The following is a 15,460-nucleotide window of genomic DNA, read 5'->3' as shown; positions in this document are numbered from 1 at the left end:
TTTTTTGCATACTGGGGATATTGAACTCAGGGGCATTTGACCACTGAGCCAGATCCCCAGCCCTATTTTTTAATTTATTTAGAGTCAGGGTCTTACTGAGTTGCTTAGTGCATTGCTTTTGCTGAGGCTGGCTTTGAACTCACGATCCTCCTGCCTCAGCCTTCGGAGCCACTGGGATTATAGGTGTGCACCACTGAGCTGGCTCAAGTTAATTTTTAAAGTTAGAGAACTTCTGCCCTCAGAGGGAGTATACATCAATATCTCTTCTGAGGAAACTGTCCCACGGACTTCTGCTGAGGAGCCATTTCTAAAGCAACACTTGTCTGAATTGCTGGGGAGACACATCTGTACCTGATTCAGCAGGACTGGGTGGGGCTGAGGTTCTGCATTGTAACAAGCCCCCAGATCATGCAATCACTGCTGGTCCTGAGCCACAGTGAGTAAAGAGACTATCTTGTGATTCCTTTTCTGTAGCTGCAGCTGATTGATTGCCCTTGGGCCAGGTGACTATAGCTGGTCTAGTTACAGACTGGAGAGGCAGCCTGGGAGAGGCTTTGCTTCACCAGCTGATATTGATTAAGTGCAGGGATTAGGTCCTCTCTTTCAGCTGGGGAATTCAGGGTTAAGTCTAAATCCACAGTTCATGGGAGAGGAAGGGAGGCCCATAGAAGAATCTTATGTGGAATCACGGTGTGTTGTCAGGGTGAAAAGGGCCAGGTGAAGATGCAGGAATTCCTGTTGCTGGCTCCCCACTGCTGTGTTGGGTTCCTCCAGTTTCTGAATCACAGTCTTCTGGGTTTTTCTAATAATGTCCACCTCCCCATTGGTGTGTCCTTATAATAAACACTCAATACTTGGGTGGAGGGAACTGAGGGAGATTCTTCCTTACTGCATTTGTTTGCTGGCACAGCCGTAGCAAAGTACCACACACTGGGTGGTTTCAACAACAGAAATTCATTTTCTCACAATTCTGGGAGTTGGAAGTCCAAGACCAAGGTGCTGGCAGGGTTGATTTCTCCTGAGGCCTCTCCCCTTGGCTTGCCTCTGCCCTCTACTGTGTCTCCACATGACCTTTCCTGTGCATACCTGTTCTGGCATCTCTCCCTCTCTTGTTAGGACACCAGTCCTGTTGGATCAGGTCCATACCTTTATGACCTCATTTAATCTTCATTACCTCCTAAAGGCTCTGTCTCCAAATAGAGGCACATTGGGAGTTACAGTCTCAAACTATGAATTTTGGGGGGATATGCATTGTGGGGATATGGTGTTAAAGCCAGAAGACCCGAGTTCAAGTAGACTCTGTACCTGCCCAGCATTGCTCCTGGGCTTGTTCCTTCCCTTTCTGGACCTGACTTTTAGTGTGAAATCAGATGGCTTGTCCAGAGGGCTCAATCTCCATCTGAGCTACTTTATTTATTTATTTTTTTCCCATGGAAAATACTGTATTTCTGTACACAGGAAGGAGAGCTGCAAGCCCCTCACAGGAAATTCTACCCCAAAGAAAAATCTTAGCAGCAAATTTTTATCTGCCTCAGCACTATCAGCATAGCCTGGGCTGGAAAGTTGGGCTTCCTAAAGCTGGGCACCCACCATGCCCTTCCCACCAGAGAATTCCAAATAATACAGGAAAAAGGAATTCTTGCCAGTACTGAGATCCAGTAGGAGCTTGGGAACCTGGTCATTCCTAGAGAGCAGGCAGTGACCCCAATATGAGGGTTAGACTGGAAGTGATGATGGGATTCTTCTCTGGGTCCTATGACCTGCTTTGAGGAAGGCTGGCATCAGGTTGGGGACCCAGGAGTGGGAACTTGAAGGAAGTTAATCATGGGTTCTTGGGTGCACACATGTATGTGTGTAATAGGGCACAGGCTTTGCATTCTCCTTGCGCTTGATGTCTGCGTCTGCCGCCCTCTCCCTGACAGTAGCATAGTACTTTGCACTAGATCTCTTTCTGTGGCTAAGGCTCCAGAAATCTGTTGCTCTAAAAAGAATCACTGGTTCCGCAACATGGCAAAGGTAATAGCTGTCCAGGGGTAAGACAGATGACTAGAAGAGTGGTTTGTTCCAATCAGATATCCTTGATTTTTTTTTTCTTTTTTAAAACAATAGGCTGGTGACAGGTGTGATGGCTCAAGAGTGACATGGTTCCAAATCTGATATGACCCTCAAAGAGGTCCCCTTCCTGACCTCCCAGATACCAAGGCTTCAGCAGACAGAGGCCATTCTTGCAGCTGTGATCCTGACTGCTACCTGCCTTCTTGACGTGACCTCACTATCTCTCCAACAACAGAGACTTCACATTTCCAGGCTTCCTCTCAGACCTGGGCTGGACCTCATCCAGAAGGTCTGATTAGCCCAAGTTGGGGAGCCCAAGTGCCAGTAGAGTGTCCAAAGGGCCCAATTCTAGACATTGGATTTAGGGGCTGAGTTGAGGGGGAGCTCCTTGAGCTCCGTCCGCAGGCACAGGTACTCCCCGATGACAGCCATGAGTGCAATGCACACGGCTTGGACCAGCCACCAGGTCAGCGCCGAGGGGAAACGGGAGCTGTAGAACCAGCAGCCCAGGAGGTGAAAGAAATGGACAGTGACAGTGAAATCCAGACACTCTTTTCCTCGCCGGATGAAGTACAGCAAGCCCAGGGCACAGGTGAGAGCCTTGAGGATGAAGGACATCGTGGACAGCTGGCCTGGAGGGGTAGAAAAGCCCAGGATCTCGGCGTCGAACATCTGGTCCAGCGAGAGGCTGCTTCGCACTAGCGCGTCCACCAGCGCCAGCCACAGGCCCAGCGAGCTGTAATAGACAGTCTGCACGAGGACGATCTGCGACAGGATCAGCAACGGGTCCCACACGTAGCCGCGGAACTGGACCACCACGCGGGCCCTCCGGCCTGGTCACCGCCCGCGCCTCTGTCAGCACCGCAGCGCCATGGGCCCCGGGCCGCCCCGCCACAGGTGACGGACTCAAGGATGAAGCATCCGCGCGTGGCATGGCCTCATCGGCAGGTTCCCGAAACCCGACTGACAGACAGAACCATGGAGGAGAGGCCCTACGGCCTAGAGAGGCCCGGAGCTACTTTAATACTCTAAGAATGTCTCAGTCTGTTCGTGCTGCTATAACAAAACACCACAAACTGAATGGCTTAAACAACAGATATAAATTCCTTCAGTTCTAAGAGGCTGTGAAGTTCAAGATCAGGACGCCAGCATGGTCAAGTTCTGGTGAGGACACTTTTGTTTTGTCTTGCAGATGATCTTCTGCTTGCTGTGCCCTCACATGGCCGAGAGAGCACTCTGGTTTCTCATATTTCCTGGGGACACCAATCTCATCATGGGGGCTCTACCCTCATGATATCATTTAAACTTTTCTCTCAAAGGCCCCAGCTCCTACTACAATAGCATTAGGAGGGAAGGCTTCAACAGATGGATTTTGGGAGGACACAACTATCTCAGTCCATCACAAAGAATACGATCTAAGGTAAGGGGAACCCAAATAGGTTCTCTTTCTGGGCAGCAATGATGCCAAGGAGAAGTCTGCAGGTGGGCTTAGGTGGTCCAGAGTTGCTTCCAGAAGCCCTGGGGGGTTTCTGGATCTGATTTTTTTTTTTTTTTTATGACAAAACAAAAATTTTCTCTTAGTGTTGACTTCAACGGCAGGATCCCTGCTGCCACACTCTTGTGGGGTTTCTTTCACATTCTCATAGCTTTACGCCTGAGAGAACCGCTCATAATCAACCCAGCTTGGACTTGCTAATCACATGCAAACAAATGCATAAAGCATTGCCCCGGGAATTCTAGCACAGAGGAAAGAGCATCCAGCTGGGAGTCAGGAGTCTCAGGGCCTTGCTCTGTTACTTATAGGCCTGCATGATCTTAGACAGCCTTTCCAGGCTTTGGGCCTCAGTTTCTCTGTCTCTAAAATGATTTGGAGATCTGGTTGACCTCTCAGCAGTGGGGAGGTGATTTCTAAGGCTTCTCTCTGTAGGAATTGTGTCTTATGATTCTCCCGTTTATTTGAAGAGCAATTCTTTGCTTTTCATATTCAAATAGCCTTGTCCTTGCACCTTTTTTTTTTCTCTTTTACCCCATCCAGTTGGCATCACTCAAAGTCGTTTTAAGATTTCATGACTTTTTCTTTTCCAAGTCTGACTAGTTCTTTGATTTAGCCTTTATGCTTTTTCTCTGGGGGGGTAGGAGCAGGAACCAGTACTTCAGGGTGGAGGCTCCTGCTGGGCTTCTGACAGTAGCTGGGACCTCGAGGGATGTCAGCGCTGCCACCATGTTGGCGCCGGCGGAGTTAGGTTTTGATCACACTACTCTGGTTTGAGAGCTGTGGTCTGGCTGCTCCTGGTGTGAGGACTGAATTTCTTCATGTGTCGCTCTGCAAAGAATTTTGCCTGCCATTTCACTCTGGAACTAAGACTCCTTGAAGGGATGAGACCTGCAATGCTGTCATTTTGGTTGTTGACAAAAACCCCCCCAGAAAACCAGAAAGTGAGGTTCAGGGGATGCCCCCACCCTTATGCACAATTTCTCCTATTTTTTTAGGAACTCTCTGTATGGACTGGCTAATCCTTGAACCTCATTTGTATCGTTTCTCAGGGTTGCCATCACAGAGCACCACTCACTGGGTAGCTCAAAACAACAAAAATGTATCGTTTCTCACTGTTCTGGAGGTCAGGCGTCTGAAAGGTCAGCAGGGTCATGCTTCTTATGAAACCTGGAGCAGGGAGTCCTCCCTTGCTTCTTCTTCTTCTTTTTTTTTTTTAGAGAGAGAGAATTTTAATATTTATTTTTTTTAGTTATCGGCGGACACAACATCTTTGTTTGTATGTGGTGCTGAGGATCGAACCTGGCATGCCAGGCGAGCGCGCTACCGCTTGAGCCACATCTCCAGCCCCTCCCTTGTTTCTTTCTGGCTTCTGGTGATCTGTGGCAATTTTTGGTGTTCCCCGGCTTGTAGATAAAACATTTCATCCTCTCCTCCATTGTCACAAAGCACCCTCCCATCCATATGTCTGTGAGCTTTCTTATAACACTCGTTATTGGATTAAGAGCCCATGGTATTTCATCCACTATGACCTCATTTTAACTAATTACATCTGCAACAACCCACAACCCTGTTTCTCTTTAAGGGTCACATTTTTTGGCATGGGTGGTTACGATTTCAACATATATTTTCTGAAGACACAATTCAACCTATATAACACGGCTGAGATGTCTTTATTCTGATTTTTGTAGATGAGAAAATAAGCTCAGAGAAGTGGATGACTCCTACAACTCACATAGATGGCAAGTGGCAGAGCCAGAATTTGGGGTGTAGTTTACCTGCTTTCTATGCCTGTGGGCTTTCTACCACAGTCGCTTTCCCACTCATGGTCTCTGGCCCGCCTCTATGGAGTACCTGTTAAACAGGTACCTGGGCCTGGATATGTCTGTTTCTAGTGAGCTGCTGAGGTGCTGCTGAGACACACTAGAACTTGGGAACTCCGGCGGTTCATCTTGGTTCTTGATCAGGCTGAGCAAGGTGAACAGTTGAACAGCTGCTGATTGTACAGATGGGAAGGGGTGGTGTGTGGGTAGAAAGAGCCAAAGTCTAAACTGGTGCCTTTCAAACTTTACTGTACAGATGAATCATCCGGGGGCATCTTGTTAAAATGCAGATTCAGATTCAAGGAGACTGGGCTGGGGTTTGTGATTGTGCATCTCTAACAAGCTCCTAGGCTATATTGGTGCAGAGGCTGTGAGGACCACACTTTGAGTAGCAGGGGTCTAAGAGGCCGTCTGTCCCAGAGGAGACACCATGGGTGATGAATTAAGAATGGATTCCCAAATCTGGCTGCACATTGTGACCACCTGGTGAGTTTTTGATATACCCATCTCCAGTACTTGTACTGCCATTAAAAAAAAAAAGTTCCTCAGGTAATTCTGCTGTGTGGCCAAGGGTAGTCACTATTTTACAGAAAGGTGGGGAGCATATGGATGTGTATGTGGAAGAGGGTGTCAGCTTTTTTATTGCCCTGTATGCTTCTTCCTTTGGAAAGTTGCCAACCTGCCCTACTGACTTGCAGCTGCTGAGCTTGAGGCCAGATTCATGGGAAGGAGTCTGGTTCAGCAGGCTGGAGGGTGGGCAAGGGACTGTTCTGCTCTGCTGATGTTTATGCTGGAGCACTGGGTGCTGAGATCGGTGGTTGAGCTTCCCTGGGGCTCTGGAAATCAAAATGGGTTGCTGTTTCTAGCTGGAGTTCAGGTCCTTGATCTCCTTTTTTAAAGTGTCAACTGACTTGTCCACTAACCCTCTCCTCTCACATCCACTTTCTCTACTTCTTTCCTTCGTCCTTGGGACAGCTTCTCTGATGAGTCCCAGCATATCCAAATGGTTCACCCCAGGCAGAGTGAGCTCCGGTGTGCAGTATGTGGCTTGTGCATGTTTAACCTCCTTCCCTAAGATCCCTTCTTAGGGATCTTACTTGTGTCTGACCCCAAAGCCTCTGATCTTAACCATCATATTGTACTGAATCTGTTCCTGAGACCCTGCAGTGGGCAATATTTTAGAGTGGCAGATGAGAGCTTTGGTCTCAGACTCACTTGGGATTTCCTCCCAGATCTTCCCCTTCCTAATTATTGGTGTTGGAGGAGATTTTAACATGTTTGTTTCCTTATCTGCAAAATGGGGCTAGTGGTAGTCTCTACCCTACAGGACTGTAATGAGCACTGATTATTATGAGATGATTCACGGAGAGCATCTGAAGACAGCGTCGGCATGTGTAAACATGTATCTGAAGGAACCTAGATGAGACTGACCTTCAGGGGCATCTGCTGCCCCTGGGCTCAGGACGCTGCTTCTGTCTCAGTCCCTAGAAAAAGGTGAAATGGGCAGGTTTGCAAACAGGCCTTTGGGTGAACTCATTTTTCACTAAGATCTGTCTCTTTCTAGTCTTCTTTATCTGATTAAAAAATTGTTTGTAATAACCACATATTTGGAGTACATTAAATTGTCACTCCATGAGACACTATAGTAAATGATTTAGAGCATGGACTCTGGTGTCCACTATCTGGTTGTGCCATTTAGAAGCTTTGCCATCCTGGACACGACCCCAACTCACTGTCTCAGCTTCCTCTTCTGTAAACCAGGGATAATAACCTGGCTTCTGGGGCTGCTGAGATGATAGTTCAGATGTAGTAAAAGGACAGAGCCTGGTACTTAGAAAGTCCTTGTATCTATTAGCGATTGCGATAGACTGCAAACCCTGGGGCATATTATGAGACTTCCCTTCTCCTTTAATCCCACATCTACCTTATGAAGCAGGAGGTATTAGCTCCATTTCATAGATGAGGAAATGAAGGCTCAGATGTTTGGAAGCTGCACCAAGATCATACACATCGTATGTGATGGAACCATGATTTAAACCTTGGACTTTTAACTGAAAAACTTTAAGTGTTTCTTTTCTAAGGGTTCTTAATCTGGGGTCCAAGAAAACCCTGTGGATTATTTGTAGGTTTCATTGAGTTTGGGGACCTTTTGAAGTTGTTTTCAAGTCAAGCGTTTGTATTTTTTGGTTCAGAATCCATTGCCCTCTTTGGATCTACAGGATAAACCATTGTAATTATCCTGAATTTCTTATAAGATAGCAAAATTGTTTAATTAACTCCAAATGTATAAAACCACCATTTCTGGGATCATGGAAATGATTGGGCTGTGATGCAGCTGAATTTCTGGAACTGGTAATTTTCATGCACACCATACTAGTGTCTCTAGCGCCATTTTGGCCCCCGTGTTTCTAGGCAATCCAAATGAGGACAGGATGATCAGAAAACCTGCAGTCCCCCCGTGGAGGTAGACTCAGAATCCTGGGTTTCACTCCCACCATCGCCTCAAACTTCCTTACCTGTAAAATGTGGGTATTGCCTCGTCGGTCTCTAATTCTCTCCTAATCTTTCATGGGACATTCTGCATCTGTCTTTTTAAATGAAGTCAAGATACAGATCAGGAGGTTCATTCCTTAAACAAAGGGCAGGCACATTCTGGGTAGGCAGGGTAAGAGTGGAAACATGGCTAGTCACAACTGGAGATGGAGCTAAAGAGAAGCAGGAAGCTCACACATATCTTTGCTCTCCTTTCCCCAAGAGATGGCCACCACTGAGGACTGTAGAGTTAGAGCTGTAGAGATAACTCTTAGCCCACCCAGTGATGCTTCTGAGAAAACTGAGTCCAGGAAGGTGAGCATATTACATAAGCTCACATGGCTGGTTTGGGACTTGCACCCTGGTTTCTAGAATCCAAATCCAGTGCCTGTTTATAAAGCTCATGAATACATAAAAAGATTTAGGCGCTTTCTCAGGAGTACCCAAATGGGACACATGTATGGACTAATGGACTCCTAGGACACATTTCTGGGAATATTGTGCCTCTCCTCCCCATGCCTCACCATGGACATCCATGGCATGTTCTTACCTGTCCATGCCTTTACTCATTGGAGTTGGGGAGGTGAGGACAAAAGGAGGATATTGGCCCCAGGGTATCTGTTCCTATTCTGAGGAAGTGTGGGGTGGAGAGACATTCATAACATACATACTCCTGTGGGGAGGATAAACCTGGTGGTTTCTATGCCACACGAGGGGTCACAAGCTTTCTTCTTTGTTGACAGGGCACGGGGGAAGGGTGCTGGGTGAGAGAGCAGCAAGCTTGGCCCTGTTTTTGAGAAAGGTCAGTTACTTTTCATTAAAAGAAAAATTTGAGGCAAAGTAAATTTAATAATTTATTTGAGCAAAGAAAAATTCATGAATTGAGTAGCTCTCAAAGTCGGAAGAGGCTCAGAGCTCTGCCCAACAATGTGAGCCAAGAACTCTTAAAGGCCAGAGGTGGAAACAAAGTAGAGAAATTTGACTGATGACAGCCAGGCATTCGCCACATTTGAGTATGGTCTGATCCGTTGGCTGAAATCTAGCCTTTTTGTGGCAAAAAAAAAAAAAAAAAAAAAAAAAATATATATATATATATATATATATATACTTCTAAATTAGATTTCAGTTTGTTTACATAGTAAGTTAGGTTATGGTTTGTTACTGAAGAACTTGAAGTAAGAGGGAGCCTCAGGTTAATGGCCTCCTGCTTGTTCCATTGAACATGTTGGTGGCTGGGTTGGCAATAGCTTGTAGAAAAGAGGCCAGAGAGAGGGAATCACTTTGGCTTCCACTCTGGTATCTTGCATTTTCTGGATGATCTGTGATGATTGTTTTTTTTTTTAACACATGACTCTTGGTGGAGAAGTTAAGAGTTATCTTTTTGGAGTGAACCAACCAACCAGTTTTATGAGGATTCTAGATGGCCATGATTTGACACTATGCTTATGAAAGGAGGCAAAGATTGAGAAGGAAATGTCAAAATGCCTCTGGGACTCCTCTCCTGGAATGTGTCTTGGGGCCGGCTGTGTAAGCTTTCTAGAGTTCCTCGGATGAGTTGGTTTCTGCTTTCCCTTTGTTCTAAGAACTTGAATGGGCTCTGGGGTCAGTCAGCCCGGATCCTGAATTTCAATCCCAGCTCTACTACTTACCCTAGATAAGTTGCCTTGTCTTTCTAAGTTTCAGTTTACCCCATTGCAAAATGGGGATGATGATATCTAACCCAGAAGGCAAGGTGACAGGTGTGTCTCCGGTACTTTCTGTAGGTATTGAGGGAGTGGGTGCTCCATGGTGGACCATGTCTGTTGATAGTAGGCCAGAGTGACTTCTCAGTGTGGGCATCTCCTGGGAGTGGCTTTTAAGGCACCCCCGCCATTCACCTACTCCTTTCTCTCCTGATTCTAACTCTCCCCAATTGGCTATTAGCACTCCTTGTTCCTCCTGAGTGAGACCTGCTTAAGTGGGAACTGCTACAGCTAAAGGAAACATCCCCGGGGGGCGGGGAGATGGGGATTAAGAACCAGCTGGGAGACAGAGTGAGTGATCACCTGTGGTCCCTGGGGATTCAGATACTCGGTGGTTCCTAGTCTCTATACTTATGGGTTCTCTCTCCCTGTTCTTTTCACAAGCACTATTTTTTCTTGTTAGAGAGAGAGAGAGAGAGAAAATTTTTTTATTTTTCAGTTTTTGGCAGACACAACATTTTATGTGGTGCTGAGGATCGAACCCAGCGCCCCGCGCATGCCAGGTGAGCGCGTTACCGCTTGAGCCACATCCCCAGGCCCTTACAAGCACTATTTTTAAAGTTAAAAAGTAATCTGAGGGCTGGGGTTGAGGCTCAGTGGTAAAGCACTTGCTTGGCATGTGTGAGGCACTAGGTTCGATCTTCAGCAACACATAAAAATAAATAAAAATATTTGGGCTGGGGATGTGGTTCAAGCGGTAGCGTGCTCGCCTGGCATGCGTGCAGCCCGGGTTCGATCCTCAGCACCACATACAAACAAAGATGTTGTGTCCGCCGATAACTAAAAAATAAATATTAAAATTCTCTCTCTCTCTCCCCCTCTCTCACTCTCTTTAAAAAAAATAAATAAAAATAAAATAAAGTTTTTTTTTTTAATTTTTTTTTAAAGTAATCTAAATAGTTAAGCAGTCTTCTCCTAAAAGTGTTCTCTCATTCTCTGCCTGTTCATCCATCTATCACAATAAAGACCAACAAGATGGTTTCCCATGTGCTGGGGGCACTGTGCTGAGTATCTATAGAGGAATTCTTCCTGGATACTGAGAGAGGTGCCGCTGTTATTCCTGTTTATTCTCTTCCAATTCCTGTTTTTTTTTTTTTGGGGGGGGGGTACCAAGGATTGAACTCAGGGGCACCCAACCGCTGAGTCCCATCCCCAGCCCTATTTTGTATTTTATTTAGAGACAGTGTCTCATTGAGTTGCTTAGCTCCTCACTTTTGCTGAGGCTGGCTTTGAACTCATCATCCTCCTGCCTCAGCCTCCCAGGCCATTGGGATTACAGGTGTGTACAATTGCGCCCAGCCCCAATGATTTTTTTTTAAGATGAGGAAGTGAGAGATACAGAGTTGTAACTTGCCCAAGGTCACACGTCAGAGTGGCAGAGACAGACAGGAATTCCGGCAGCCTAGCACCAGAGCCAAAGCTCTGAACTGTGTAGGACCTGTTGCTTCTTCTGCTTGTGGGTGACATGGAGTGACTAGCCCCAAGTACAAATGCTGGGTTTGGGATGATTTAAGGTTTAGTGTTTCAATTTTTAAACGATGTGCATGTATCATTTTTATAATAATGAAATAAAAGCGAATTCAGATAATACCCTAAGCATATTATTTGCAGGATGATAAAAAGAAAGCACAGATTTTTTTGGTAGGCAAAATAAAGGGTTTTTTGAAACAATGGGAGGAAGCATTTTATTTATCATTTTTTATTGGTGCATTGTAGTTGTACATAATAGTGTATAACAATATAATTTGGTCACTATCATTCCCCACTATTTCCCTTTTCTACCCCAGCACCCATCCCTTAGGGAGGAAGCATTTTTGATTCTGATCATCTTCTCATGGCTCTCTTTGGAGGCGGATCATGGTTTGGGTATTCATGGTGCCTACCAGGGGCGCCCACTGCCTTACTCTGCCTCTGCCACAAGATGGCAGTCACAGCACAATGATGGGCCAGCCTGCACTGTCTCTGAAAGAGCACAGAGCATCTGTCTCCCAACTACAGAGATTGCTTGCTCCCCAATACACAGTGGGAGGCAGAGGCTTTTGGAGAGGGATTGCAGAGCCCTCTACCCTGCTGATCTGAGCCCCAGACATTCATATTAAGAGGCTTCCATTTGTAGTAACTCAGAATAGGGCGGCAGGGTCCATCTTGCATTCTGGTGGAAGAGACATTAAAGACAAAATGCCAGAGAGGTTTCTAGGCACAGAATGAGCACCAGTGAGCCTGGAGAATGGGTAATTTGTAATCTGTAGGATTATTTATCCTGTGACTTGTGTAGATTCTTTTTGCTGTATGAAAAAAAAATTGGGGCTGGTCTTCCAGATGCAGAGGTTTTATAAGGCAAGTCCCAGGACAGGCAGTTGACAGCTTTCACTAAGGTGTCTTTCTAGGTGAGTTGCTGGGTAAGGCAGCTTCACCTAGGGCCCCAATTTTGTGCCAACTCCCTAGGAAGGAAGACCGTCAAGAACAAGGCTTGGCCCTGGTCCCTGTGGTGAAACTAGGGAAGTGCACAGGTGACTGTTGAGGGAAACTTGGAATGGGGGCTGCTGCATTACTACCACCTGAGATGCCCAATAGGGACTGGAATCAGGCAGGAGAAGTAAGTGCAGGACTTTTGTATCAGTTAACACCAGCTGCTGTAACAGACGAAACTTCAGATTTCAGTGGCATAACACAATAGAGGTTCATTTCTGGCTCACACAAAGTCCGAACAGCTCATGCTGACCAGAAAGTGGGTAGCTCTTCTCCAAATGGCAATTCAAGGGCACAGTTCCTTTCTCTAGTGACTCTTCCATTTTCAACTAATGGCTTCTAGAGACTCTTAAAAGTGGAAAGAAAACGGAGAAGCACGTATTGAAGGCTTTGTGGGCCAGGCCCAGAGTGGGTGGAAGCATCCCTGCTACCTCTATTCCATTGCCAGAGATGAGTGGCATAGCTTCTCCTAACTACAAAGGAGGCTGGGAAACGCACTCCAGTGTGTGTCCAAGAGGATAAAAAAAAATAAGGGTTGTGTACAGCTGGCTAGTCTCTGCTCCCGGACTTGTTGTTTAAGTAGTCAGACTATACAGCTTATCCCAAAGAAATAATCAGGTTTGCTCATACAGATATTCAATGACAAAGTCTGTTGTTATGAAAAAAGTCAATGTTTAGAATCAACATAAATGTTCAGAATAAGGGATTAAAGAATTTATGGTCTTTCCACACAAAGGAACAGTAGGCAGTCACCAAAAATTGTGTGGTAGAAGAATTTTTGACCCCACAGTCCTTATGGTGCTTTATTGAGTCACAATCCCTTGTTATTTATTAAGTGCTTTATTAAGTACTAATCCTGGGAAGCTCCAGGGTTCACATGAGTCGAGACTGAACTACAAAGAGGCATTCTTTATTTTCACTGAAATATTCTACCACTTAGCGTCATACACAAAATATTTACTTTGAATACAACCCTTTACCATATTCTTTCTGTACTTCTAGGAACACATTTCCTCAAAAGCAAAGTGTAGGATAAATTATGTGGCAGACTTTGTGGGCAACTATTTAATTCACTTCTTATCTCCCTGGTTCAATGTCTGACTCCCACCCTGAACCACAGGCAGCCCAGGGCAGAGGCAGTGTCAGCCTTGTTTACTGCTCTACACAGAGCGCGGGGCAAGAGCAGGCATTTGGTAAAATATTTATCGAGTAAAGTTGAATCGAATGGGATGATGTCAAATGCAAAACAATGGGGTGAAAAGGCAAGAAAAAAGTGAACATGCATTAGGATGCCAGCTATGTGGAAAGTTCGTATATGCAAATCAAAAAGGCTGCAAGAGAACATCTCGGCACTATAGGGTTGTGTCATGTTCTTTTATTCAGAATTGCCTCTATTTTCCATTTCTTTTTTTCACAGAATCATTTGCATAATCATTTATAGCTATCATAATCAAAATTAAAAGAAAAAGCCATTAAAAAAAAACCCTTCTCTAGCTGGAAGCAGTGGTGCACGCCTGTAATCCCAGTGGCTGGGGAGGCTGAGGCAGGAGGATCAGGAGTTCAAAGCCAGCCTCAGCAAAAGTGAGGCAATAAGCAACTCAGTGAGACCCTGTCTCTAAATAAAATACAAAATAGGACTGGGGATGTGGCTCAGTGGCTGAGTGCCCCTGAGTTCAATCCCTGGTGCCCTCCCCCCAAAAAAAGAATCCTTCTCTAGACCAGAAGTGTGACTCTGATGCTATGTTTTGGGGAAGGGGTTGTCAGTGCCTCCTGGTATCAGCAGGCATGGGTGGGGAGCTACTTAAATCACTAAGCCTCAGACCCTTAGTTTAGGAATTGAGCCAGAGCACAGCCTAGATGTGGGGTGCCAGGCAGCACAGAGACAGGGGATCAGGAGGGGAGCTGACCCCTCTCATCCTGCTCTGAAGTGTGAGCTTGTCTCTCACCTGCTGACTGCACTGTGGGGTTAGCCTCTGGGGATAGATGTGTGTGGTGAGGATCCAGGGCTGGCTGTCATCATAGGCTGGACACTTGGTTCTGTGATCCCTCTGGGAGCTTCTCAATCCTCCTGATGTTGTTGGTAAAATACAGGACACTGGTTAAATTTGAATTTCAGATGAGCGATGAATAATTTTTTAGCATGAATGTCTTAAATATTGCACTCTTTATGCAACATCACCAAGATAAAGGGCCTTGTTTTGGTGAGATGACCTGCTTTTTAAGAAGTGGGGAGGCACAGTTGGTATTGCAAAGCCAGTTGCATCAGTCTGGTGACTTCCCCTAGCCACCTCCTTCCCTCCTCACGACCTCTCCTTCCTCCCTCTGACTGCCCATAGTGATGTCCAGCAGGGCAGCACGGCCTGATTCGGGGTTGGTCACTGCAGGGTGTTTTTCCTGGAGAATCCCACCTGAGCCAGATCAGACCCTTCAACCTCCTCTGGCATCTTAGGGCTCATTCCTCCAAGGGCAGTTCTTTTTTTTCTGGCTGACTTGATGGCTGGGTTGCCATCAGCCAGGCCTCTTTCCCCAGGTTCTCCACGAGCTGGCCGGGCTCCCAGCTTCTCCCTGGAAGCAGCCCTCTTGCTTTTTGAGTTTTTCTTATGACTGCCCACATTTTTTTTTTTTTTTTTTTAGGAGAATAGACCTAGATAAACCCAATAAGAAGTTTCCTGGAAAGACAATTCCTAGATTTAAAATACATGCGAGAGCCGGTCTGTGGTGTGCTGGGGTTGAACAGGGCTCAGCAAGGGGGCTGGGGCCAAGAAGGGAAAGGCACATTCAGTCTGGGAAGCCTGGAATGGAGTTGCAGGCCGAGCTCTGAGACCTGGAGCTTCATGTTCCCACACAGGGAAGAGCAAACGGAAGTAAAGCACAGGATAATCTTGCCAGCAAATGAGGCAGATGGGTCAGCACAAAGGGTCTGACTGGATTGTAGCAGATAGTGCCTCTGACAGGTGCTGGCTGAACCCGCTCAGCTGCCCAGCTGCCAGGAACCACCTGTAATTGGGAGCAAGTCCCGCTGTCTTTGTCCCATCTCTTTTACTTGTCAACTGAAAACCAAGCAGTTCCTCTATGTTGCTTGTTGGTGTTGAAAACCACATTTTCAGTGGAGGTTGGTGAATAAATCTTTCATGAATATGGAATTTTTCAGTTTTTAAAGCGTTAGTTTGAACCGAATGAAATGACCAATACTATTCTGCTTTGGACTTAGGAAAACAGCAAGTTTATATGCTGCAATCACCAAACTACATACAGTCACAGATACATGCGTGCACATAGAAACACACTGTTGTGTGCAGACATACTTATGTCACCAGGGGCTAGCAATCAGGCTTGGCATGGCCAAT

General features: G+C 46.1%; 1 protein-coding gene across 1 annotated transcript; it reads right to left on the bottom strand.

Annotated features, from left to right (window-relative positions):
* Positions 1–2,366: 2,366 nt before the first annotated feature.
* Positions 2,367–4,703, bottom strand: LOC114083389 (protein SYS1 homolog). Its single transcript, XM_071603843.1, has 2 exons — positions 4,664–4,703; positions 2,367–2,888 (listed from the first exon to the last, which is right to left on the bottom strand). Exons 1-2 carry the CDS (start codon positions 4,701–4,703, stop codon positions 2,404–2,406), a joined length of 525 nt encoding a protein of 174 aa, XP_071459944.1. The 3' UTR covers positions 2,367–2,403.
* Positions 4,704–15,460: the final 10,757 nt, after the last annotated feature.

Source organism: Marmota flaviventris, chromosome 17 (assembly GCF_047511675.1).
Source record: "Marmota flaviventris isolate mMarFla1 chromosome 17, mMarFla1.hap1, whole genome shotgun sequence".
Classification (NCBI taxonomy): Eukaryota; Metazoa; Chordata; class Mammalia; order Rodentia; family Sciuridae; genus Marmota; species Marmota flaviventris.
This window is presented reverse-complemented; position numbering and strand designations above follow the sequence as displayed.

Bases quoted from the DNA above. Each gene is read 5' to 3' on its own strand.
- LOC114083389 (XM_071603843.1), bottom strand. From the start codon at position 4,703: ATGACCCTGCTGACCTTTCAGACGCCTGACCTCCAGAACA. The intron at 2,889-4,663 runs GTGAGAAACGAT...GGCGGTGACCAG, and splicing joins GACGCCTGACCTCCAGAACA to GCCGGAGGGCCCGCGTGGTG.